Source organism: Pipistrellus hanaki (genome assembly GCF_964339955.1).
Source record: "Pipistrellus hanaki genome assembly, chromosome: 18".
Taxonomy (NCBI): domain Eukaryota; kingdom Metazoa; phylum Chordata; class Mammalia; order Chiroptera; family Vespertilionidae; genus Pipistrellus; species Pipistrellus hanaki.
In genome coordinates, this window is record NC_140520.1 from 27,776,598 (window position 1) to 27,801,674 (window position 25,077).

The 25,077-nt window shown below is 50.1% G+C and overlaps 1 protein-coding gene across 1 annotated transcript; it reads right to left on the minus strand.

Annotated features, from left to right (window-relative positions):
* Positions 1-11,509: 11,509 nt before the first annotated feature.
* On the minus strand, positions 11,510-23,004 carry SERTAD4 (SERTA domain containing 4). Its single transcript, XM_084865170.1, has 4 exons — positions 22,585-23,004; positions 17,482-17,673; positions 16,223-16,338; positions 11,510-14,137 (listed from the first exon to the last, which is right to left on the minus strand). Exons 2-4 carry the CDS (start codon positions 17,654-17,656, stop codon positions 13,325-13,327), a joined length of 1,104 nt encoding a protein of 367 aa, XP_084721296.1. The 5' UTR covers positions 17,657-17,673; positions 22,585-23,004; the 3' UTR covers positions 11,510-13,324.
* Between the last annotated feature and the right edge of the window lie 2,073 nt (positions 23,005-25,077).

Consider the following 25,077-nt stretch of genomic DNA (forward strand, 5'->3'; position numbering starts at 1 on the left):
GCTTCCCTGCCCCCTCTGCAGAGGGGCTGATAGTTCCCTATCTCTCCAGCCTCTTGTTTCTCTAATTTTATGATTGTATGAAAATAAGGTTCCCAAATTGCCTTTAATTAGCTCTAATAAGACAGCCTTTTTGCTAATTAAAATGATTATTACGAAACCCATTTATTGAGACTGAACGGAGTTGCTGGAACCTAGGAGAATTCTGAACGCTTAATAATAATAATAACAGCAGCAGCCACCACCAGCCCCCTGGGGCCATCAAGTCACCTGGCGCATTCCTGAATTCCGATGGGGTGGCTCTCAGGCTGGGGTCCGGGGTTTCACCCTCTCCTTCTCCCCGCCATCCCCGGGGTTCCTCCTTTCCCCTGTAGAATGTGCCCTCCCCCCCCCCCCCCCCAAGTAAGCACTGGGGCTTGCCTATCAAAGGGGTTGGTGCAGACAGTGCAAAGCTGGGCGGGTAGTCAGAAGGCTGTGCATCCTCCAGACTCACTTCACCTCCCAGCCTCTGTCTCCCAGGCCCACCCTCCCTCCTCCAGGCCTGGGAGGCCTCAGAGGCTGGGGCCCTCTAGAGCTGGTGATGCTGAGGCCTGATGGAGCTGGTGCCCGTGGAACCACACACCTCCAGCGAAGGGGGGAGCTTGGGGCTGGCGGGGCCCGCAGCTCATTTCAGTTCTCTGTTCCCTTCCCCCCTAGGAGAGCTGCGCAGGCAGCTGAGGCAAGGGACTGCCTTCGCACCACGCGTGTGAGGAGCCCCAGAGTCGCCCGTGCTCCCGCAGGAAGCAGCCCGCGCGCGGTGCAGCGAAGCGAGACCCCAGCGCGGGACCCCCAATGGAGGTGCAGCTCTGCGGTTCCCCCTCTGCTCTTCCTCCTGCCCCCTCCCCCCTCCGCCCCCCGCTGCGCAGCTGCAGACAGCTCCAGGGTGACAGCAAACGACTCCTGCTGTCATCTTCCCTCCCTGGGAGGGCTGGAGCCCAGTCAGGGGGGCTGGACCGAGACCGGGGGAGGGAGAAGGATGGCTCAGAGCTGAGGGGTGCAGCCGTGGGGACCCTGGGGGCCTCCGGCTTTAGTTTCCAGGGACATCGTGGGGACCCTGTCTGCCATCTCAGCCCCTGGGTCCTGCACCGCGCTGACCTCCCTCTGGTGCAGGCCTCCCTGGAACCTGCTCAGTTTGAGGTCTGACGGCGAAACTAAAAAGCAGTGTTTTCTTAAAATATATATTTTCATTGATACCAGAGAGAAAAGGAGAGGGAGAGAGAAACATCAGTAATGAGATAGGAGCATTGATCAGCTGCCTCCTGCACGCCCCACACTGGGGATGGAGCCTGCAACCCACTCCCCCTACCTCCTCCCGGCAGGTGCCCAGACCAGGAATCAGGCCCTGACCTCCGGGTTCATAGGTCGATGCTCAGCCCCGGAGCCAGGCCAGCCCGGCGATAAAGAAGTGTTTTTAAGTTTGAAGATATCACAGTGGAAAGAACGTGGGCTTCGAGCCCCACGGCCCTGGGCTCCAATTCGGTGGGCAGCCTTACTGGCTTTGTGGCCTTTTGTGACACTTAGCCTTAGTCTCTGACACCCCCTGTCTCTCCCTACCCCTCCCCCCCCCCCCCCCCACACACACACACACACACGGAGCTGCTGTGCAATAACGTGCAGCCACCAAGTGAGGCTGCCTGGTCAGAAGCTTGAGGCAGCGCAGGTGTCGGAGGAACTCGCCCTTGACCCCAGTCAGGGGTGGCGAAGGCCCATCTTGAAGGCCCTGCACCCCAGGCTGCGGCCACGTGTTGGGGTCTGGGTGCTGGCTCCCCAGGGGGTTCCGCCGGGTGGCCCGAATTGAGAACCGGTGCTGTCTCTCCCCCTCCCCCTTTGGGGAAGCGATAAACAAAGAGGGCCTGGCCGGGAGGCAGGGAAAGGACCCGGTGGGTGCCCTTGCGTCTGCTGGCGGCCCTTTCACACCGCACTCACGCGTCTGCACCCTCGGCCACGTGCACGCCTCTGCACCCACGCATACACCTTCAGTGGGACCCCCACTGGCCCACTCACGCCCCCTGTTTTCTCCGGGACGAGCCTGGAGGCCGGGACCTCCGCAGACTCGGGGGGCGCGGGAGGGGGGAGGGAGGAGAGGGGTGAAGCAGGGCCTGGCCGCTCGGAGAGTCTCGGATGGACCCGGCCGCCCCGGGCGCGCTGCTGCGGGTGACAGCTCCGCGGAGCCCCCGCTGGGCCGCATGGCTCTCGCTCCGGCTCTTTGTTATGCTAATGCCCCTTCCCAGCTGGTGCCAGCTGCCTGCACAATGAGCGCCCGGAGCCCTCGCCAGCCCTTGCCAGCCAGGGAGTGGGGGCGGGGCGCCTGGGGCAGGCGGGCAGGGAGGGGGACGGGAGGAAGCATAAGGGGGGGGGGGGGGCGTTCGGTGCCCTGCGTCTGGGATCCGGCCTGGCCCAGCCTGGAGAGGTGGGGAGCGGTCCAATCAGCAGCCTTCCTCCCTCCCCCTCCCCCACGCTTGCAGGGCCGCGCCCCTGGGGTCTGCAGGGCATCCATCCACTGATTCATTCCAGCCGCCCGGGCTGCCCGCCCTCCAGGTGCCAGGGCTTGGTGAAAAGTAAAAGGCTCCTGGGCGGCTGGAGAGCAGAGCGGATGAAAGAGGAGCAGCCGCCTCCCAGACCACACAGCTAATCCTCCCATAAACCCCGAGCAAATAAGGGAAGAGGAAGCACAGGCCGCCTGCAGATGTGGCGCGCAGCCTCGGGGGATCCCCAAATTAAAACTCGTGCACGGGGGGAAGCACTTGGACCACCACCAAATGACACTAATTGGGTTATGGGACCATAATCTTGGCTCGTAGAAAAAAAAATAAAAAATAAAAAACACAAAACACACACAACAACCACCAAACACCTAACAGTTCCAGTCCCAGCTGCAAGGACTGTCTTCATGAAAAGAGAGGGGGGAGAGTCGGCTATTTCATGACTCATAAATGAGAGGGGAGAGGGCTCTCGGGTCTCCCGCCTGTGTGGGGCAGGCAGGCAGGCTGCTTGCTTGAAGGGGAGGGCCGTCTTGTGCCAAGGGGGAGCGGCGCTGTGCCTGGCTGGCTCTGGATGTGTGTAGCTAATGGGCTAATGGGTGTGGGGGAGGAGGGGGCAGCTGTACCCAGACACCACCGGGGAGCGTGGCCTATCTGGAGGAATGCATCTCAGACAATAGGTTGCAGCCATATGCAGAAAACATCCTTCTGGACAGGAACACTGAGAGATGTATTCTTTAAGAAATATCCAGCCGAAACCGGTTTGGCTCAGTGGATAGAGTATCAGTCTGCGGACTGAGGGGTCCTTGGTTGCGGGCACATCCCCGGTGGGGGGTGTGCAGGAGGCAGCTGGTCGACGTTTCTCTCTCATGGATGTTTCTAGCTCTCTATCCCTCTCCCTTCCTCTCTGTGAAAAATCAATAAAATATATATTAAAAAAAAAAAAAGAAACATCCAGAAGCAATTTCTCAGTTGTTTTTTGGGGGGAAGTGAGGGAGGGGGGAAGGCAAGGAAGAGGCTTCCTGAGGAAAGAAAGAAAGGGATGAAGGGTAGAAAATTCAAGAGAAAATCTTCAGAAAGATCATTATTGTTATCATCACAAATGTTAGAGCCCAGGAGAGACTCGTCTTAGAGGCCCTTGGAATGCAGCTTCATCATTGAGGAGAGGCAATTGATGCAAGTCCAGGGGCTTGCCAGTGGTTAGATGGCTAGTGGGTGGCAGAGCTCGGCCAGCGCCTGCCTCCTGACTCCGAATCGAGTGCTCTCAACATTAACTTGGTTATAATTTTGTGGTTACAAAACAGCAGTCATTTGACGGAAAACCAATGCAATAAACGAAGGCAGTAAGGAAAAAGCTCGAAAATGTTAGAATGATTGAGTCCACGTTTGTGTGATCTATACTGAGAATAAGAGTTGGAAATCAATGAATTCTTACAAATGCCATCCCCGTGTTCTTTCTGGCCTGTGTGTATGTATTCATCCATTACAACACCAAGATGGCAGACGGCCACAGGATTTCTTTCAGGGTCCATTTTGTGCGGAGACTAATACTGTTTTCAGACACAGGGATGCCCTCCATCCCTCGCATCTCTTGTACATTACGTCATCTGGGCTAAAACCAGCTGGGTTAAGGCTGGACTGGTTGAGACTTATAGTTGATCATCCTTATTTATTGGAATCCTATCCACCAAAGGAAAAAAAAATCTACTCCAGCTGCTGAGTTTCCAAACAGAGAGGACAAGAGGCTGGAGGTGACTAACCTGGATCTTCCCGGGGAAGGCTGAGGACTCTAGTGCCTACTTCTCATTCTCAAACCAAACGGCTCAGTTTTGTTCTCATTTCAGGCCTGCCGATCAGCAAGCATCACCACAGAAATACCTCACCTTGTGGAAAAACATATACTCCTTTTGCTTTCTAAATTTTTAAAAATCCTCACCCAAGGATATGTTTATCGATTTTAGAGAGGAGGAGGAGGAGAGTAACATCAATGTGAGAGAGAAACATCAATCAGTCACCTCCCGTACTCACCCGGACTGGGGATCGAGCCTGAAGCCTAGGTTTGTGCCCTCACCTGGAATCGAACCCACAACCTTTTGGGTGTATGGGATGGCACTCCAACCAAATGAACCACCCAACCAACTGAGCCACTTAGATGCCTGAGTGCTGTGCCAGGTGCATTTCAGAGATATCTACTCACTTCTTTTATATATATATATATATATATATATATATATATATATATATATATATATTGATTTTGTACAGAGAGGAAGGGAGAGCTAGAGAGTTAGAAACATCGATGAGAGAGAGTCATCGATCAGCTGCCTCTTGCACACCCTCTACTGGGGATGTGCCCGCAACCAAGGTACATGCCCTTGACCGGAGTCGAACCCGGGACCTTTCAGTCCCCAAGCCGACGCTCTATCCATTGAGCCAAACTGGTCTCGGCTCTACTCACTTCTTGATTGCCAGGACACAAGGGTAAAAAACACATATTCTTTAAAAAAAAAATTGAGAGATATAAAACTCTAATTTTTAAAATGGAATCCTATTTTGAAGTCATCAGTTGGACTCTGAGTTTAAAGGCAACATAAAAAGGGATGAGATTTCGAAGCAGAGACAATCACACCCTAGTTGATCTGCTTTTTAAAGTTGGATCTTATAAGTGGAAACTGCATGTTACTTATTTTATGATAGACCATGGTCTCAAAGTTATACGTATACAGAAATTTCTGCGTTGGCCTCCTTTATCAGATACAGGAACCCTAGAAATAAATTTAAATTTACTCCGTTACGTACTTTTTCTGAGTAAAAACTACGTCTAAGAGAATCCCTCAATATAGTAATGAAATAAACGTGAACTTTGGCAAATCTTGGGGATAACTCAGAGATATGTGGCTTGAATCTTTTCACGTGTAAGGGACACCTCTTAGTCCCTTCACATGGTCAATGTTCTGATGAAAGATTCTATCCATAGAATTATAGTTATTCATTTTCCCATCAGAATTATTCTCTCTCTGTGCTGTGTTAACCTAGAGCTGATTTAATTCCAGCCAAAGGTAAAGAAATCTGACAAAGGTTCCTCTGGGCAAGTGCTTCTAGGAAACTTTTATGATTTCCAGTAAGCTCTTTGAAATATTAAAAATTTTCTCAGGGACACCAATGACTCTCTCCAAAATGGTCTAAGGGTTCTGGGCCCCCAGATCTAATTTCAAGCTTCCTGTACAGAACCCAGGAGGCTGAGTACTTTCCACAAAGAGGAGGATCTGGTATTGCCAGATCTGGGCCTCAGGATGCCCAGGGACAGCAGTGGAGAAGTCCTAATCACCCATAGCACCCACCATGGGCACCCAGGCAAGGTCAAGTCACTTCCTAATATCAAAGCCTCTAATCTTTTTTTTTTTTTAATAAAGTAATTTTAAAAATATATTTTATTGATTTTTTACAGAGAGGAAGAGAGGGATAGAGAGTTAGAAACATCGATGAGAGAGAATCATCGATCAGCTGCCTCTTGCATACCCCCTACTGGGGATGTGCCCGCAATCAAATTACATGCCCTTGACCGGAATCAAACCTGGGACCTTTCAGTCCGCATTCTGATGCTCTATCCAGTGAGCCAAACTGGTTTCGGCGAAGCCTCTAATCTTGACAGCTCACAAGGTGGGCACAGTGTGCCACTCCATCTTACAGCCAAGGAAACCATGGCCGTAGGAGGTAACATGGCATGCTGGTCAAGGCCAAGGTTGTATAGCTCCAGTGGCAGAGCTGGGACTTGTGTCTAGGTAATGTGACTCCAAACCCCTACTCTGAACCCTCTGATGTACTCACAAGTAACCCACAATCACTGTGCCTGAGCTGATGAAGAGAGAAGTGCCTCGGGCTAATGCCTATACATAATCACAGAGATGTTTTGGTGGGTTCATTGCCAAGCACAGCATCGAAGGACTTGGAGAACAACAGTGAGAAACCCTCCCAGCTCCCAGAAAGGGCAGACAAGGCATTTCTCTCTTTCTGCAAAACCCTTAGTCCCTGAAATGGTTGCTCCTGTGTTCTTAAAGAGGTCTGACAAAAAAATAAAATAAAATAAAAATAAAATAAAATAAAATAAAAATAAATTGTCTTCTTTCCTTCTTAACTTTAAGATGTTTCCTTCAGGAAAGAGAATTCGCTCTGCAATGTATTTCTCAGACTTCCACTCTGCCACGCTACTCCATAAAAGACTAAGGCCCAACCTTTTGCTGAAATCCCTTGCCGTTTAGCCTGCCTTTCTCTGTCTTTTCCTTACTGTGCACTCAGGGGTTTCCTGAGTTTTGAGGATGGTATAGATGCCTGAGTGCTGTGCCAGGTGCATTTCAGAGATCGCTGCTCACTTCCTTAAAAATATATATATATATATTTCTTTATTGATTTGAGAGAGGAAGGGGGAAGGAGAGAGAGATAGAAACATCAATCATGAGAGAGAATCATTGATTGGCTGCCTCCTGCACACCGCCCACGGGGGATAAGGCCTCCACACAGGCATGTGCCCTTGGCCGGATTGAACTTGGGACCCTTCAGTCCGCAGGCTGATGCTCTATCCACTGAGCCAAGCTGGCCAGGGCTCTGCCCACTTCTTGATGGCCAGGACACAAGAGTTATGTCACCTCTGAGCTCCACTCGTCACAATGGCTCAGAAGGCATCTGCAGAAAGAGCTCCATGTCTAGAAGTTTCCAGGCTGGGTTCAGGTGTGAGCCCACCCATCAGAAGGGGCAGTGGAGGGTCACAGGCCGATGCCTGGACTCGGCCGCTGCCATGGAATTACCCGGATGGAGGCAGTGCCTGCTGAAGGCCACGTCCCTCCTCCCCAAAGCTCTGCTCTTTGCCCACTGTCTCGGGATGTTAGCAGGAAGCAAGACCACAACTTATGTATCTGTAAATTCTTCTCTACGTGTGTTCTCCTCTCAAGAGAGGGCATTTGATAAGATTTTATAACTTTCAATCCAGGGAAGAGTAATAAAAGTTTAGCTCAGAAACACAGGAGATCTCATGAGAAATGACTCGTTCATCTCCATACATCCTATCAGTGTCATGGGGGTCAAAAGCAGGTGTTTCCAGCTTATGCATAAGTAGCTTGCATTTTAAAAATTAAAAAATTGGACCTACACCGAAAGGGTGGGAAAACACAACCATAGGAAGCCCACCAGAGAACAGTTTACCAAGAAAGATGAAACTCCTGGTGGTGGTTTGCACACAGCAGCAGACTAGCTGGTGCAAATTCCCTTCATTTAGTCATCGGTGCCTCAGCCTGTCACAGTTACTGAAGGGAAATGCAGAAACAGGAAATTACAGACTATTTTAAACAGCATGTTTTATTAAACTCACTTGCTGATGCACTTTATGGGCAGGATGCGAGACTCAAGTGTTCATAACTTACATTTTTTTTGCAAGTGCTTTTCCCTAAGTGGGCTCTCCCAGCTGAAATATGGCTTGTACACAGAGCTGGAAACAAATCTCTAAAAACGGTCACTGGCCGTGGGTCATGCAGCTGTGTCACATGCGATGGAGAAGGTTTAGCCACGTGAAGAGAATGTACCTCGCTTATCTACTGTAATGCTAAGAAAATGGTGGATCCCAAGAAAACAGAAACACCAATCAGGAAGGATATATGCACCCCTACGTTCACAGCAGCACCATTTACAATAGCTAAGATTTGGAAACAGCCTAAATGCCCATCAGCAGGGTTAGAAAACTGGTACATCTACACAATGGAATACTATGCTGCTATAAAAAAAAAAAAGAAAAAGAAAAAAAAAGAAGGAATTCTTACCATTTGCCACAACCTGGATGGAACTGGAGAGCATTATGCTAAGTGAAATAAGCCAGTCAATGAAAGAAAAATACCACATGATCTCACTCATTTGTGGATAATAAAAAACATTATAAACTGATGGACAAAAAATAGATACAGAGGCAGAGAAGCACTGAACAGACTGTCAACTATAGCACAAAGGCTAGGGAGGGTTGAGGGGTGGGGGGAGATGAGAGATCAACCGAAGGACTTGTATGCGTGCATATAAGCATAACCAATGGACTTAAGACACTGGGAGGGGGGGGACGAGGGCATGTGCCAGGGGTTAGGGGAGGCTGGGAGAAGGTCAATTGAAAAAAAAAATTAAAAGGAGACATATGTACTACTCTTTGTGATACTTTAAACAATAAAAAAAGAAAAAAGAAAACGATGTAGTAACTTAAAAGACTCTGAATGTATTTATTTTAACCCACAGAATCAAAACACAGCAATCTATTTTTTAAAATGTCTTTTTGTTGATTTCAGAAAGGAAGGGAAAGGGAGAGAGAGAATCATCAATGATGAGAGAGAATCATTGATCGGCTGCCTCCCGCATGCTGCACACTGGGGATGGGGCCGGCAACCCCAGGTATGTGCCCTGACTGGGAAACGAACGTGACCTCCTGGTTCATAGTTCGACCCTCCACCACTGAGCCATGCCAACTGGGCAAAACACAGCAACCTTAAAATAAATTATTAGAAACCGCACATTGTCTCTTTTATCATCTAAGCAGTGATTTCATTCCCCCTTCATGGGACAATTCTACCTCTATTTCAAACCATCCTTGTGAATGCCATGCAGAATCCTGGTTTTTTGAAATGGGCAGAGATGTGATCACCTTAACTACAAATGAAATGACTTCACACTTAAGGGCCGGTCATAAAAATGGGTTTGATCAACTTATTTTCAAGAACACTTTCTGCTCACAATTTGAGGGAGAGGAAGGCCTATCTATTATATGTCCTTGTCTGACATGGACGGGGAGGGTGACATCTCTTCCGCTATGCCCACGTCTCCTGCAAGGTGTTCCTGAAGCTGTCAAGTGGAGTTGTGACACAAGTTCATGACTGGAGGGGTGGATAGTCACGCTTTGACTGAGTTCTGAAAGTAAATATCTTTCATCCACTTGCTTCAGCATTTACTTAGCAAAGTAGCATGCAAAATGGTCTAAAAGTCTATTGTCTTAAAAGATTTTACCAGCCGATACCGGTTTGGCGCAGTGGATAGAGCGTCGGCCTGTGGACTGAAGGGTCCCAGGTTCAATTTCGGTCAAGGGCATGTGCCTTGGTTGCGGGCACACCCCCAGTGGGGGGTGTGCAGGAGGCAGCTGATCAATGATTCTTTCTCATAGATGTTTCTACCTCTCTGTCTCTCTCTCTTCCTCTATGTAAAAAATCAATAATATATATATATTTTAAAAAGATTATGCCAAAGATGCTACACCCTAATGATTGATTGGTTGTCCAAAAGTCACTTCCAGTGGTTTTGAGTTTTTGTCCCTTCCTCCCAGATCCCCATCGCTGCCATCTTTTGTAGAGTTCAATAGACTTTATTTGTATGAGCACTTTTAGGTTCACATCAAACCAAGCCAAAGGAACAGGGATTCCCCAAATCCCTTCCCCATCCCCGCCCCATGCACAGCCACCCTCACCTCAGTACCCCCCACTCTCACAGAGGGGTGCCTTTGTTACAATTAGTGGACCTGCATTGACACATCATCCGCCAAAGTGTACACTGGAGTTCACTGTTCATCCCTGCAAATCTGGTTCCCAGGGCCCCTTTCAAGGTGAAGTGTAGAATAATAGGAGTTTAGAGTGGAAGCAGATGATGGGGATTTCCTTTGCCCTTTCCAAGCACCTTTACAGACCATCTTCTGCATCACCCACGTTTAGAGAGGAAGGACCAGAGACAAAGGTTCGGGATTTGGTTAATGACATGCACCTCTCCACCTCGGGGTAGCCATTAAAAGCACTTGTGGGGAGCTGGGCCGTTTTCTTAAGTGAAGATTTCCCCTCATTTACAGTACCTTTTGAAAGTCTGGATTCTGCCACATCAGGTTTCCCTTAGAGCTGAGCGCAGCAAGGAGAAAAGGTGCTATTTCCGTGTTGGGGGTGGGGGGAGCAGTGTGAGGTGAAGGAGGGTGTCTTCGATTTCCCAGGCCCCAGGAACAAAGAACCCAGTGAATAGATTTAACTGGCTACTAAGGGGTGTGCCATGGCCATTCTGGAAAAATCCCAGCTCTGTGTCTCCTGAGCGGAGATGGCAACGCAGGCACGTAGGAGGCCCTGCTGCTCTCATCCCAACAGGAACATCTTTGTTATCCAGGTGGCTGGTTTGGGATTGTTTTCTTGGTGACGGGGGAGGTATCCCTTCTACTATGTTGGAAATGTCGTGAAACCAAAGCTTGTTGACTAACAATGACACATGTGATGCTGCTGGATCCACAGGCATGGCGGCTCCTGCAGGGGAGGGAGCTCCGCAGAGCAGGTGCGGGGCCCGCAGACAGGTGAGCGCTGTGGAAACCCACCCGCTCCGCCATTTCCAGATCTGCCACCAGGAGCCACATCTGGAAGTGCTGGGCTTTTTAAAAGCAAAGGGGGTAAGTCCTTCCTTTCATATTTAAATCTCCACCGTGTATTACCCTCATAACAAGGATGGCACCTTTGACAAATTAATTAGCTGCCAACTACCATCCCTCTTTCTTCAGATAAGACATTAGCCTCTCAGAATAACATGAATACGGAATTGTACGGAATACCACCGGCAATCATCGGCAGCTGGTTTAACTAACACTCACGTATAGGTCATCTTTCTTGACAATTTGACATTTCCCAAAGGAAGGAACTAGGAATCAGTATTTATAGATTCATCTTATGCTCTCCCCCCACCCCCCCCAAACTCTGCCAAAACTACATCTCTGGGTTCTTTAAGATAAAACCTTGCTGATGATCAATTATATTGTGCTCTTAATCCACAGAAATCTAACTGTAGAAACCGGGACCATTCAAAAACACCTGTCATACCGACTTCAAGTCAAAACTCCCATGCGGCCACTGCCCACTACAGTTTCTAGACGTTTTGTGTTGTCTTTTTATTTTTTTTAAGAAGAGCGAGCAATGGAAAAAGAAACATGGCCGATAATCATGAAAGTAAGAAAACCTTAATGAATTTTGATCGTTTTAATAAATATATATCAAGAAAACCTCACTTTATTACAACAACACATACATATACAAGCGTCTATCATCTAAGTTTTCAACATCAAATGTTTATCAAATATTGAAAATAAAGGACAAACTTTACTAGACTATTTAGCCATAACACAAGAACATGTTTGAAAAAATTGGTCCTTGTGGACATTGTCCAAATGATGATCCTACTCATACACTGTATGAATGAGACCTATATTTAATATTAATAGCAATAATAAAAAAAGCTTTATCTTGGAGAAACTGGGAGGACGTACTTCATTCCTCCGTTTGGCATTGGTTCGCACAGTCCTGTTTAAGGAGGCCCAATCAGATAGTGACCTTGAAATTGGAACACAGTTAAGCAGGAGGAATTGGCTGGAGCAGAGGGCAGGAGGGTCAGAGGGGCACCCCGAACCCTCTCACAAATGTAACAGGTTAAAGAAATGATTGAGAAAAACGTTGACCAAATACGCAGTCTGTAGCTATTGCTGGCTGAGTCCCATTTCTCCAAAATAACTTCCCCAAACCTAAAAATCTTTACATTCTTTAAGATAAAAACCTTATTGATCACCACATCATTTATTAACATTGTGCTTCTTAATCAACAGCAAAAGTTATATATAAAAAACCACATGCGTTTATAATCTAAAACGAGTGAAATGATGCAGAACTGATTAAAATAGAATGCATGCCACTGGTTCGTGAATTTCATTGGACAAGAAAAACCAAACCAAACCGAAGGACCCCAAACCCAAAAAACCCAATCCCGGCAACAGACGGTTGCCATAGAAAAGCCCAAGCAGCTAGCGCTGGTTCCCAACCGCTCTCTCTATTGTCTCCTCCATCCCTTTAAAAAAATGCCAAATTCCCAAACAACCGGGCATCAAACATAAAGGAACAGTAGAGATGTCGAATCAAAAGTTTGAACGCAACAGCTCGAAGGTTAACGGTTTCCAAACAATATCGATCCACCCTGTGTATGTGTGTGTGTGTTTAGTTTTTTTTTTCCTGTTGGTTAAAATCCCTGCTGTGACTCTGATTCATCCTTAATTTTCACATTGGCAAAAATTAAGATAAAGTTAAGGCACCGAAAATCGCCCTGTATACCACTTCTCTAAAAGCCTCATCATCACCCATCGCAGGCAAGCGGGAACTTGCAGGGAGCGCCCTCCACTCCTAGTGCTGATGGCCGCCCTTAGACAGGTGTGCTTCATTTACCGTTATGTCCTGTTTTCATCTGTTCCCACAAGACTATTAGGTACAAATAATTCACAGGCACCATGAAGCCATTTCACCTCGCTCTCCCTGTCTTCAGTCTTTCGTTCAGGAAAAAAAAAAATACTGTCTCCTATAGACGAAGCAGACCTTCTGTGCTGGTTATATGGATCTGTTTACCAAACACCTGCCTCATTCATTGGCAAACGTGGAAGTTTCTTAGCTAGTGACAGGCTCCTTGGGGACAATGTACATGCCACAAAAGCGCACTGTCCTCCCATCTGTCTAATCTACTGGTCTTTCGTGTAAGAAAACCAAGATAGACTTGGAAGCATGAAGTCCACTGTTTTCTTGGAAAAAATCACCACCCTTCTAAGTCGCTCACTGATGCCTAACCATACAGATGCTTTACGCGATCTGCTCTCCAGGCATTCAGACGACACGGCGTGTTCATGGCATAATCGTATCAGCTGTACAAGACTAGAAAAGTCCATTCAGGATAAAATGCAGGAGCGCTAACGGGTCATGCTGAGCATGCGTCAAGAGTTGCGGAGGGAGAGGATGGCTCGAGTTCTACTTCCTTTTGCTGCAGCACAGTTTGTTGCCTGGGGAGGGCTCCTTTCTCCTCAAGGACTTCTTCCAGGACTCACTGACGCCGTTCTTCTCATTGTAGCCAGTCTCGAAATAATCATAAAATTGGCCTTTGCACTCAAACGCCAGGTCGTGTCCCACAGGTTCGTGGCTGAGGGGGCCACTGGCCCGGTCAGTGTCATCGTGGGATTTCTCATCATGTGATCTGGCCTTTTCCTGAACACCAAGCGACCTGGCATTCGTGACAAAGATTTCGCTGGCAGGTATGTGGCCATCGCCCTTGTAAATCGGTGCACTGCCGACATCAAAATCCACCTGGTGGGAACAACTTGGTAAAGGCAGAGGGGAAGAGGAGGAAGAAGAGGAAGAGGAGGAGGAGGAGGAGGAGGAGGAGGAGGAGGAGAGGGAGGAGGGGGAGGAGGGGGAAGAGGAGGAGGCAGTGGTGGAGGCACTTCCAACATTAGCATTGACAGAAAGGGGTAGGTTTAGGTAGTGGCCACCACAATCTTGGTAGAAGCAGCAGGCATGGATCTTCTCACACTCCTCTTTGGCCATCCGCGGTCGTTTCCGGTAAGGACAGTCCTGGGCCACGAACCACTCCTGGGCAGGGGCGCCGTTGAAAGAGCAGGCGGGAAAGCACCAGTTATTCTGCATGATGATCTCCCCATGGATCCTCTTCATCAGGTTGTTGATCAGGACAGATCTCCGGAGGTACACTTCAGGGTCGTCGATGAACTTGAGCTTCTCTAAGGACATGTAAAGGATGTGGGCTCGCTCCTCGAAAACGGAGATGGTCTAGGAAATCAATCACAACAGGAAGAGAAGGCTTAGGAAAGGGACTCCTACGGTGGACAGAGCATCGCAGCATCGTTCTTTCTGGGCTGTGTCTGCACCTGGGAGCAGGCGGCCCTGTTTCCCCAGGTCCCCTTAGAGAGGCTGCCCCCCAGGCTGCTAAAGTCCCCTTCCTGGCTCACTGGTGTGGCCACGCGGCCCAGGGAGTCCAGCCACACGTGAGACCTCAGCAGGGACAAGCCAGGTTGCTGCCTCTTTCGTGGCACAACACTTAACTGTGCTGTAAGAAGTCATGAGGGTAGCAGAGACCCGTTTGGCTCAGTGGATAGAGCGTCGGCCTGCGGACTGAAAGGTCCCAGGTTCGATTCTGGTCAAGGGCATGTACCTTGGTTGCGGGCACATCCCCGGTAGGGGGTGTGCAAGAGGCAGCTGATAGATGATTCTCACTCATCGATGTTTCTAACCCTCTATCCCTCTCTCTTCCTCTCTGTAAAAAATCAATAAAATATATTTTAAAGAAATAAAAATAAAAAATAATAAAAAGATGCCGACATGCAAGTAATAAGGATTCCACTTCAAAGCCTGGCCTAGCCATCCAGGGGCATGAGACCTGGTCTCCGTGTTGTCCCTCTTTCAATCCTCTGGATTTCATACTTGCAATGATTGTTGCTCCAAAGGGGGATGATGATTGAGGAATGAAGCCCAGCACCTGAAAGGATCTGAAGGGCCAAAGTAGGCATCCCTTTGGGCTGGGCAGGAGCGGGGATGCAGAGAGGGAATGAGAGGACTCCCTCCTGAGCTGGGGGATACCCACCATCACTGTGTGAGGGGTGGTACAGATCCAGCAGAAACTGGAAAACTGCCACAGCCACATCCCAAAAGGGGCATACACTGCTTGTGTCCTGGGCGCCAGCTATTCCAGCTCATAAAAAAGCCAAATGGTAGCCTAACCCGAGGCACGAGGGACCGAACGAGCCCAGGCTGACCACCGGCAGGGATACACACGCAGGGAGAAGCCCAACGCCTGCCAGTGTGTGCTGATGTCTTCATGAGCAGGGTCCAAGTGACTTCTAAAGCACAGGGGTGGTGATGGGGGAGTAAGAAGAGACAGAGAGAAAAACTAAATCCTCTCTGCCTTTCAGACAACTAGCGTCTGGGCTGATGAAAGCAGCAGCTATTTTCTGAAGAAAGATAATAGCCCTAGCCAGTTTGGCTCAGCGGGTAGAGAGCGTCAGCCTGCAGACCGAAGGGTCCCAGGTTCGATTCTGGCTAAGGGCACATGCCTGGGTTGTGGGCTCGATCCCCAGTGGGGAGTGTGCAGGAAGCAGCTAATCAATGATTCTCTCTCATCATTGATGTTTTTCTCTCTCTGTCCTTCTCCATTCCTCTCTGAAATCAATATATATATATATATATATAGGAAAGATAACAGTAAGGGAAAAGAGATGGTGTTTGAAAAGCTTCGATGGCCAGTTTCACACTTCTACACACTGTCCCGATCCTGTAATTTTCTTATAATAACGTGCAAAAAGTTAGCTTTGGTGTTTTCTTGGGAACGGATGATATATCTGAACAAACTGAACGTATGTAACAAACGTGCAAGGAAGTGCAGGTTTCTGCTTCCATGCACACACTGGAGGGAGGGTGGGTCCACCCGGAAGGGGTCGGGCAAAGCCCAGAGGGAGCACCCCACGTGGGCACAGGCGGAGGAGCACTGTCATAGGAGCCAGAGCTGAGGGTGAGAGCAGGCCAGGGAAGGGACAGGGCCTGGCAGCACACGGGAGCACCGGGACTAGCCACAACACAGTGCGAGAAAAAGGAAATCATTTGTAAAAGAGGTGCTCCTTGGATTATATAATTCTGTTATTTCTGGGCAGTGGAGCGCCTGCTGGCTCTTTTTTTCCAACTCCTTGTGAAAAATAACGCAGGCACCCAAAAAAGTGACAGCGATGAATATGGCTGTGACGAGAAGGACCTCCCTTTCCTTGCTTGGGGGGAACAATTGGATTTCTGGAAATGGATCAAGCAACTGTTGTTACTCAGTATCTTAAACTCTTAATAAAAGTAATGACTATTAAAAAAACATACTTTATGGCTACAGCTGCTGAGTGGTGGGTGAAAATCCTCTTCTTCCACATACTTCCTCTTAAAGTATGTGATCTTGGATGTTGTTATAGGATTTGAAATTCCCCTGTAATGTGATCCTGTGGTAATAAATCAGATATGACAAATGACATGCGGTTTGCCAGAGGTTCTCCAAACAAAATACTTTTCTCTCCTTTCCCTCTAGAAGATAACTTGGCTATGTAGCTCTCTGTACATGTGGTGATTAAAAACAAACACTTGTCTTAATAATTGCTATCATGCAAAATCCTGCAGCCCAGGCCAGCCAAGGCTTTCTAGACAATGACAGAGGAAAACGACATAGTTCAGCATTTACTAAATATTCAGATTCTTTGCACAGGCAAACTCAAAAGGGGAGGACTGTAACAATTCCGAGATAATGTTGATATTTATTCAAATTGTTCAATTAAATTCATGATACCAGAACACCACTGTTCAAATACAGGGTCCCCCCGCGCCCCCGAAATGTATACACTTTAACAGCTGATAGTTCAATTTTAAAAATGAAATGTATTTTAATAAACAATTAAAATAATTATTCAAAGTGTGTCTATAATTATTCAAAGTGTGTGTATGCATTTTGGGGAACACCCGATATATACATATACTAAATTATAAGCACTAATAATTAAACAACTTTAAGGTATTATTGGCTTTAGGTAGGGAAAGAAAAGATTATCTGCACATGGCAGTTACAGTATTTCTTCTTTCAAAATATGAAATTTAAAAATTTTGGGTAACCAAAGTCCTTGTGGCTCTCAAAAACGTAACATGTCAACCATGAATTCAAGTAGGGTCTGCTTTTTAAAAGACCACAGCTTTTAATCCTTTTTTAGCCAACCAGACTTCACAAGTACTTGTGTTACATGGTAGGGCTCTTTAAAAATTGCTAGTACTACACACAAATCCAAAGGAGCTTACCTTAAAACATTAGACTAAAGCCTGAGAAAGAACATAGTTCTGTTTTCTGAGCTTTGACGTCCCACCCCCCAACAATACCAAAGCCAATTGTGTGCTTAATAATAAGAAGAGACACACAGCACGGTTGGCCCGGAGTGCAGATTCCTTTCTGTCCCACGGGACCTGGATTTCATTGTCAAACCCACTGGGGCTTGCCTGGAAGAGCCCCTGGAGCTGGGCTCAGCTCAGAGGGGCCCTGCAGACACCCCCTCCTCCCACCAGCCTGGTCTCAGAGGGCAGCGGGCCAAGGTCAAGAGCGGTACCTGCCAGCGGGGGGCCGGCTCCCCGGTCTCCCTGCAGAGGAGCCTGCGCTGGCCCTGGGGGGCTGGGGCCTCCGTAGCTGTCAGCCTCCCATAGTGTCTGGTACCCTGCAATTTCGGCAGCTCCTTCCGAGACAATGGGCTCGCAGAATCTATTCATGGACAGAACCAGAGTCATCTCTGACAGCCTCAGATCTGGAAAAAAAAAATAAAAATAGAAAAGAGCCGTGATCAGGAGGAAGGCAGGCCATGGCCTTGGCATCTTCATCCCTTTGCTCTGGGAAACTTTTACGTCTGGGTCCTCCCTCCCTTCACCCTGAAGCAGTTTGTTATTTATTTATTTTTTTTTCCTCAAAGAGAATCTCAGTAAACTCTCCGGCTGCTGTTCGCTCAGCCTCTGTGTTCGGCAATCGGCATCTCATGGGCGGATCTTGAAAAACCCCATCTCGTATTGTTCTCAGCTTCCCCTCAGCCCTCTCCGAGACAGCTGCTTTGCCTCCTAAACACCCATCTTCCCCCTGACCTTGCCGCAGAGCATGGACCGCCAGGAGGCAAGGCCAAAGCCCCCACTCGTCCTTCCTATTAATAAGGCGAAATCAATTTTCTAGCCAATCCCCCGAGAGTCTCCTTTGATGAAACCCGCTAATCAATCAGAAGAAAGGGGTGAGGGAGGCAGAAAACTCCACCGGCAAGCAATCCCTGCTGATGCTCTGGGGGTTCCTCCACTCCGCGGCCCCCTCCTCCTCTCGTTTCTGCGGGGCCAGCTCCTCTACAACAGTCTGGGGCTCCCTCCGCTTCCTTCTCCCAAAGCGCAGCAGACAGAGACACACTTGGTAGTTGTTTCCACCAGCCCTGATCGGCCTGAACTGGATCTGCCTCCAGTCAAAACACGGAGAGATGAAGACAGAAAATTGGCTCCAGTTGCAAGCCGTGAGTTGCAGTCCCGCAGGAGCCAAGCACAACATCAGCGGGGCAGGCAGAATATTAAACAGGAGCCAGGGTGCTGGGGCCAGAGGCAGCCGGCAACTCCTTACCCTGCAGAGCCCAGGCGCGAGGCAGGAACTTTCCAGGAGGCAACACACCCCTGCCCTGCTCTCTCCGGTTCCTGTCCTTCCCCAGGGGCAGGGAGCCTCCTTGCTCTGTGGAGCGAGCTGGGCCCCTCCGTAATTCAGGTTTGGGGGGGGGTGGAGGGATGGGTCATTTCCAGGGGGGCTCAGTGCCCTTCCCTTGGTTCTAAGTAGGCCTCCAGGCAGGGTCAAGAGTGAGTTCAAGGGAGGAAAGGGTCTGATCCTACAGTACAAGGACCCAGGGGCCACAGATCCGGGTGATGGAGGAGCAGCCTCAGGCCTCACTAAGGGCCAGGTCCTCTAGGAGAGCCAAGCCTTCTCCCTCGCTCTGCAGGTTGAAGAGCTGTCAGAGAGAGAGAGGGCAGGCCGGCTTCCTCTGCAGACTGGCTGTCTTGCAAATATGCATGAAGGCTCTAGTCCTTGCTTTCTTCTCCAAATTACACACCTTGTCATGTTTTGGGGAAAGGGTGACTCTCCTCCCATTGTCTCGTGGGGGACTGTTATTACCTACGTGTTCTAACAAGGGGCCACTTCCAGGTGAAAGACACCAGGAGCAGGGGGAAAAATAGCTTCATCCAAGTGACAAATGTCCCTCCTGGCAGCAAGGGCCCCGATCTTAACCCAAGCTTCTCCTGGAGATCCTAAATCCCACCCCAACCTCACCAGAGAGGGAAGCAAAGCCTTCTGATGGCCAGGGGAGGTGTCTGGGTTGGAGGGGTGGATGGGTCAATGGCTGGAATTAGGACCCAGCTGGTTTGGGCTTCTAAACCACTTACCCCTTCTCTTTCCAAATGCCCTCCACAGAGGCAGCTGCTAGGATTATTAGAAAAAAATCTTCTTGCAAGAGAAGAAGAAGAAAAAAGAAAAGAGGTTCAATGAATGCTCTAAAAAGAAATGGCGGGACACGTCATTCATTTCGTCCTTCGAGTCATCCACCAAAAAAATGTAACCTGTCACACCCTCCAACTCCGCACCCGAACAAGTTACAGAACCTCGTGCTAATTTATTCCCTGGAAGACGCTCATGAAATGGTCCACGCTGAAGCTCTCGGCCTATTTTAAGACAATTGCCTCAGGAAGTGCCACTGCCATGAACCTATGAATTAGAGGTTTTTCTGAGGCAAGTAGCCCTCCCTTAGAGACGGCAACAATATTTTCCAGCCTGACATTTACCCTCCCTTTTTTTGTGCTGGATTCTAGGAATAAGATCCGAACTTTTTGCCCGAGAAGAACTTTTATTACATGGAAACCAAAGCAGGTTGACCCATGTAAGAGAGGAAAGCATTGGCAGGGCCGAGCAGCGATCGCCTTTGTTTAATAGGACCTGATGTGGGCCCTGGGCTGTGTTATGTCAGCAAGAGTTTGTTTACCTCTTGAGGACTTATTGTTGTAGCGTTTCTGGTTAAGGCTTTCAGTGTTCCTATTTGTTAGTATTGTTTCTAGGACATAAATATTTATCATCACGCATTGGAACTTGAAGCGTGAACTTGAAACAAGGCAAAATTGTTTTTATTTTGGCTGGGTGTTTTTTTTAAAAAAAATTTTTTATGTGTGTGTGTGTGTGGTGTGTGCTTTTTCCTTTATGATACTAATTTCAGTTAAGTTTTTCTTCTCCGAATTGAAAACCTGGATGCACACAATGCTAACCTGGAGAGCATGAGTTCCACAGCAATCCAATCTTTCTAGTCTACGTAGACTGTGTAGTCAGGGACATTAACAAATGAAGAAGGCACGTTTAGGGTTCAGGAAGGACTGGAGTGTGCAGCGCTCAGCACCGATGGTTCACGTGATTCTTTATTGGTGGTGTGTGTACAGACCACACTGTCATCATCCTCTGTGCGATGCCATTTACCTATCAACCTACTACTGAAGTCAGAGGCTGAAGTCCACACATTGATGTGCTGTCAATATGCAATAGAGCCACCCAGATGTATATGAATGGCAAAAATCTGCTTAACGTGAAAGATGAGTGGGTTAAAAAAAAAAAGTGTGTTCAAGTGTGTTTTGTCTATACACTGCGTTTAAAATTATCAAAAGGCTCTAACCTTTTATCCTCAGGCCCCGACATGCCTGTTTGGTGAGGTGCCTGTTTTGTGAGCCACGTGGATGTAGCGGTATGACCTCTCAAGCATCCCCAGATGGCCGAGAGCTCAAGCCAGTGCTGGCGGTAAAGTTACCAGGCACTTCTATTCAGTTTGGTTTTTCCAGATGGGTTGGGCTTTTTTTTTTCTTTTTCCCATTATGATGCTAATAAGAGTGACTGGCACATAGAACAGGGGAGCCCCAGATTCAGTGGCACCTTGAATCTAACGGAGGCCTCCGGTCATTCTCACCCCCTTCTGTCCTTAGAAATGAGAGAACATTTTAGTAAGAGCCTTATAGCAGGTAGAGGTCTGGTGCCAACACTGGCAAGCAGGGAAGGGAAGGGCTTGCTATTTTTCAGAGCACTGACACTGCCAGTCTCCAACGCCCTGCCCCAGTGGAGCCAACCCCAGGCCTCTCCACATTGTCCCCAATCAGACCTCAACAGCTCAGCCCGCTCTCTGGAGAGCGGTGGCTGGAAGAGGCTGGATGGGCACAATCAAATCCTTCCAACCCTTCCAACACAGACAGACACCGCTCTCCTGCCAGGCCTGGCAGGGAACACCTGTCTGCCCTGAGCAGCGCCTTCCTCAGGCTCAGCTCCCAGAGCCCTGAGCTCCAGGCCAGGTCCTGGGCGGGAGGAGGAGAGGTGCGAGGTGGGTGTCCAGGTCCCTGGGCCAGGTCTCCCCATCCCAGGGCCAAAAAAAAAAAAAAAAAAAAAAGCCTGGGATCCGCAGCTTAGAGAACCGACCCCCCTGCAGGCTGGCAGCAGCCCTCACATCCCGGCTCCCAACCAGACACACCCCCGGGGTCGTGCCTACGCCTCCGAGCGAGCCCCTCCGTGGGGGGCAGCGAGCAGAGCCCCTGTCTCCCCCCGGCCCCAGGAGAAAGTAAACAACACCCCAAGAGTCTGGGAACAAAGGCAAGTTGTCTTTCCACAGTCTCCCCTGAAGAATAAGAGCTATTCTTTTTCTTTTCTTTCTTTCTTTCTTCCTTTTTTTTTTTTTTTTTAAACCAAGTTTCCTTCTAAGGGAAATAAACACCAAAGGTGGGATTCCAAGGAAATGACTCAGGGCAGTTGGCTGCGCTCCGGGCGGTGCTGGCCGGGTCGGCGCTCAGCCCGCAGCCCATCTCGCCTCCCTCCCGCCCAGCCCGCCCGGAGCCCCGGCGGCGGGAGCGCCCAGCGCGCCGGGAGCATCGGGGCTGCGGGTCCGCGACCGCATCTCCCGCCGGCATCCGCGGGTCTGCGCCACCGCCCACCCCCATCTCCACCCCCACCCCCACCTCGACCGATCGCCACCGCCGGACACTCGGGAAAGTTGCTCTAGGGCGGGCGGGGGGCAGGGAGCAGAGGGGCGGAGGCGGGGACCAGGCGGGCAGCCGCCGAGCCCGCCGGGGAGGTGAGCTGAGGACAGGGAGCCGCCGCCGCCGCCCGCAGCGCGGCCGGGCTGCGGGGGCGGCGGGGGCGGGGAGCGGAGGTGGCGGCTCGGGCGGCGATGCCTCTTCCCTGCAGGCGCGCGCTCCTGGCATCCGCATCCTGCATCCCGCATCCCGCCCTCCCCACCTGCCAGGGGTCGCAGCGTGCAGTCCCGGGAGGATCGCTCCCCACGCCCCCCGTACTCTGGACCGAAGGGGACAGGCGTCCGCCTGTGACCCCGAGGTCCCGCCGGAGCCGCCGCGGTCACCTTCCCCTGCGCTCGGCCCGGTGCGCGCGGGCGGCGGCGGCTCCCGCCCCGGGGAAGCCCGGCCACCTCCGCGCCCGGCTGCGCCCCGGCCCGCGCCGCCCCCCTGCTCCCGGGTCCCGATCGGGCCTGAGCGGATCCGCCCGGTGACCCCGGCGCGGCTCCGGTGCCGGGAGGGCGCGAGGAGGCCGCGCGGGTGCGGGTGCAGGCGAGCGAGATGCCCCGGGGGATCGGCCTCGGCCCCGCCGCCCCCGCCCCGCCCGGCCCGGCTCTTACCGCGGGGTCAGCGGGAGGCGGCGGCCGCTGGTCCGCTCGGGGGCTCGGCGCCAGCCCGGCGGCCGGGGCCCCAGTCGCGCCGGTCCCGCCCGGCGGCCCGATCGGCGGCGGCGGTGGCCGCGGGGGAGGCGGCGGGCGAGGGTCCGGGCAGGTCCCGCCGCCGCGACCGGGGCGCCGCGCCGCCGTCGCCGCTGCAGACGGTTATGGTAATGAGCGGCTCTGTCTGGCGAGGTGCGTGCGAAACCCGTCAATCCTGTTTGCCATTTCCCCGCGGATTTCCGAGGAGAGGTGGTGCAGGATGCCCCCGGGGTGAGAGAGGCAGCATGACAAGCGCGCCCGCTCTCTCGCCCTCCCTCCGCTCCCTCTGCTCCCGCCGCCGCCGCCGCTCCTCCGGCTGCACACGGGGCGCCTTCCCCTCACCCCCACCCCAGCCCGCCCCCTGCCTCCTGCCCGCCCTCCCTCCCCTCTCTCTCCCCTCCCCTCCCCTCTTCTCCCTCCCCTCTCCGTGCCCGGGGACTGGCGGGCCCAGCTCCAGCCCGCAACCCAGACCCCACGCGCTCCCGGCTCCCGCCCTAGCCCTGGGGGCTCGGTTTCAGCCGGATAATGTATTCGCTCGGCAACCTTCTGAGATAGCTTCTCATTTAAAAAAGAAAAAAGAAAAAAATGGTTTAGTTTTGTTGTGCGTGCGTGCGATTTAAAAAAAAAAAATAAGAAAGAAAAATCTGTGCTTTCCCACCCTTTTTGCAAAAGGACTTTCTTCTCCTTTCGCCACAGCAAACGGAGATGAGAAACAGATGTCTTTGCAGGACCGAGCCCTGACTCCCCCCTCTCCCCTGGCCGCCCGCCCCCGCCCGGTCCCCTCCGGAGCTGCCTGCGTATGAAAAAGCAACCTTGGTCTTGCTGCAACTTCCATTGGCAACACTTTGTGGCTGGGGAGCCTCCAGGGAAAACCTCCAGGAAAAAAAAAAAGTAGTAAAAGGTGGCTATCCTTGGTCAAGAGAATGTCATGTAAACCACGCCGGAATCACATTATTATTTTGCAAATAGTCCTTTCCCCCTCCTATATGGGGCTCAACTGGAGTTTGCTTTTTTTGAGACATGAATTCATGACTTCTGTCTGGGGACCCCCTCGGGAGTGGAGATGGGTCATTTCAGGTGTAATGAACGCAGAGGCTGAGAGACCTAATAAAACCAGGGGCGAAGGCACCTGCACAGAACTGTTACAAAGACTATAATGTTTGTTTACTGCTACTATGCCAGATGTGCTAAATATAACACTTCTTTAGAACAGTGATCCTCCGCCTGTGAAAAACCAAACCCCTGGCTGCCTGGCTCCCTGGGAACCCAGGAGAGAAAGGCACAGACTGAAAATCCGGAGGGGAGGGGGGGGGGGAGGGAGAGGAGCAAGATCAAGCGTGAGGATTAGCATCTGCAAATTGAACTCTATCTAATTTGCATGTTTATTTCTTAGAATTGTAATTAAATTTGTGTAATAAATGTTTTCCATTTCATTTGTACACTTAAAATGTGGGTGACTGACATGCAGTTAAGTGAATTTTTTTTTAAAAAAAGCAAATGTAGTTTATTGAACAAAACAGCAAACAAATATTAACCATAATTAGAACTAATCTGCTTTGAAGGTATTTTTTGCTGAACTTTGTACATGAAAGCCCTCTCAGAGGTTTTAAGGGTATTAGGGAGCCGAGAAAAGGCAATTACGCCGAAAACAGACACACTCAACGGACTTCCAGGAGCAGAATTTAATTTTTTTCCAAAAGACATTTCAGGGTTGCATGCCTAAAATTGGGAATGGGCATTCATCTTGGCTTTATTCGGAATCATATTAAATTGCATTGGCTCAGGCGTGATACATAGGCCATTATGATGATAATTTAAGAATTGTAAAGATGCCATTTTGTGCAATCAATGGGTGTTGCGTGCCCAGATTATGGGCAGAATATAATTTTCATTTGGGAGGGCAAGGAAATGCACAAGGGCATTTGGAGCTGTGCAAGGACTTGGAAATCTAAATATCAAAAAGTGGTTAGTGCTTAACGTAAATGAAGAACTGGGCTGGGAGGCATGGCTTATTATTGTTTTTATCTCCCTATATTAAAGTTTTATAGCATTTAAAGGACTATGGGGAAATCCCCTCGTACACTTGGCTGTGTCAAAATACATAAAACCAAAAGGAGTAAATTAAGCATAAAATTGAGAAATAACAGGAGACGAAGTATCAGCATGGGCTGCACTGGCATCTTCGGAGCTTTGGCTCTGAGAAATGAGCCTTCTGGGAAATTGGCATTGCCCTTGGGAGGGGAGGACTCTTGGCTTTAATGTGACAGCAAAATGGCACCACAACACAAGCATGAGGTCATTGTACTTCACAGCACCCCTTGTGGTTCTGGGTATGAACTTGACCCTGGCCTGTGAGGAGATGTTATGTTAGCACGTCTTACTGACAGCGGTTCCTGCCCTGCCTTTCATCTCAAG

Coding starts and splice junctions, on each gene's coding strand:
- SERTAD4 (XM_084865170.1), bottom strand. CDS start 17,656: ATGACTCTGGTTCTGTCCATGAATAGATTCTGCGAGCCCATTGTCTCG. Junction 16,339..17,481: donor AGCCGGCCCCCCGCTGGCAG/GTACCGCTCTTG, acceptor TTATTACCACAG/GATCACATTACAGGGGAATT. Junction 14,138..16,222: donor TCAGCAGCTGTAGCCATAAA/GTATGTTTTTTT, acceptor TTGATTTCCTAG/ACCATCTCCGTTTTCGAGGA.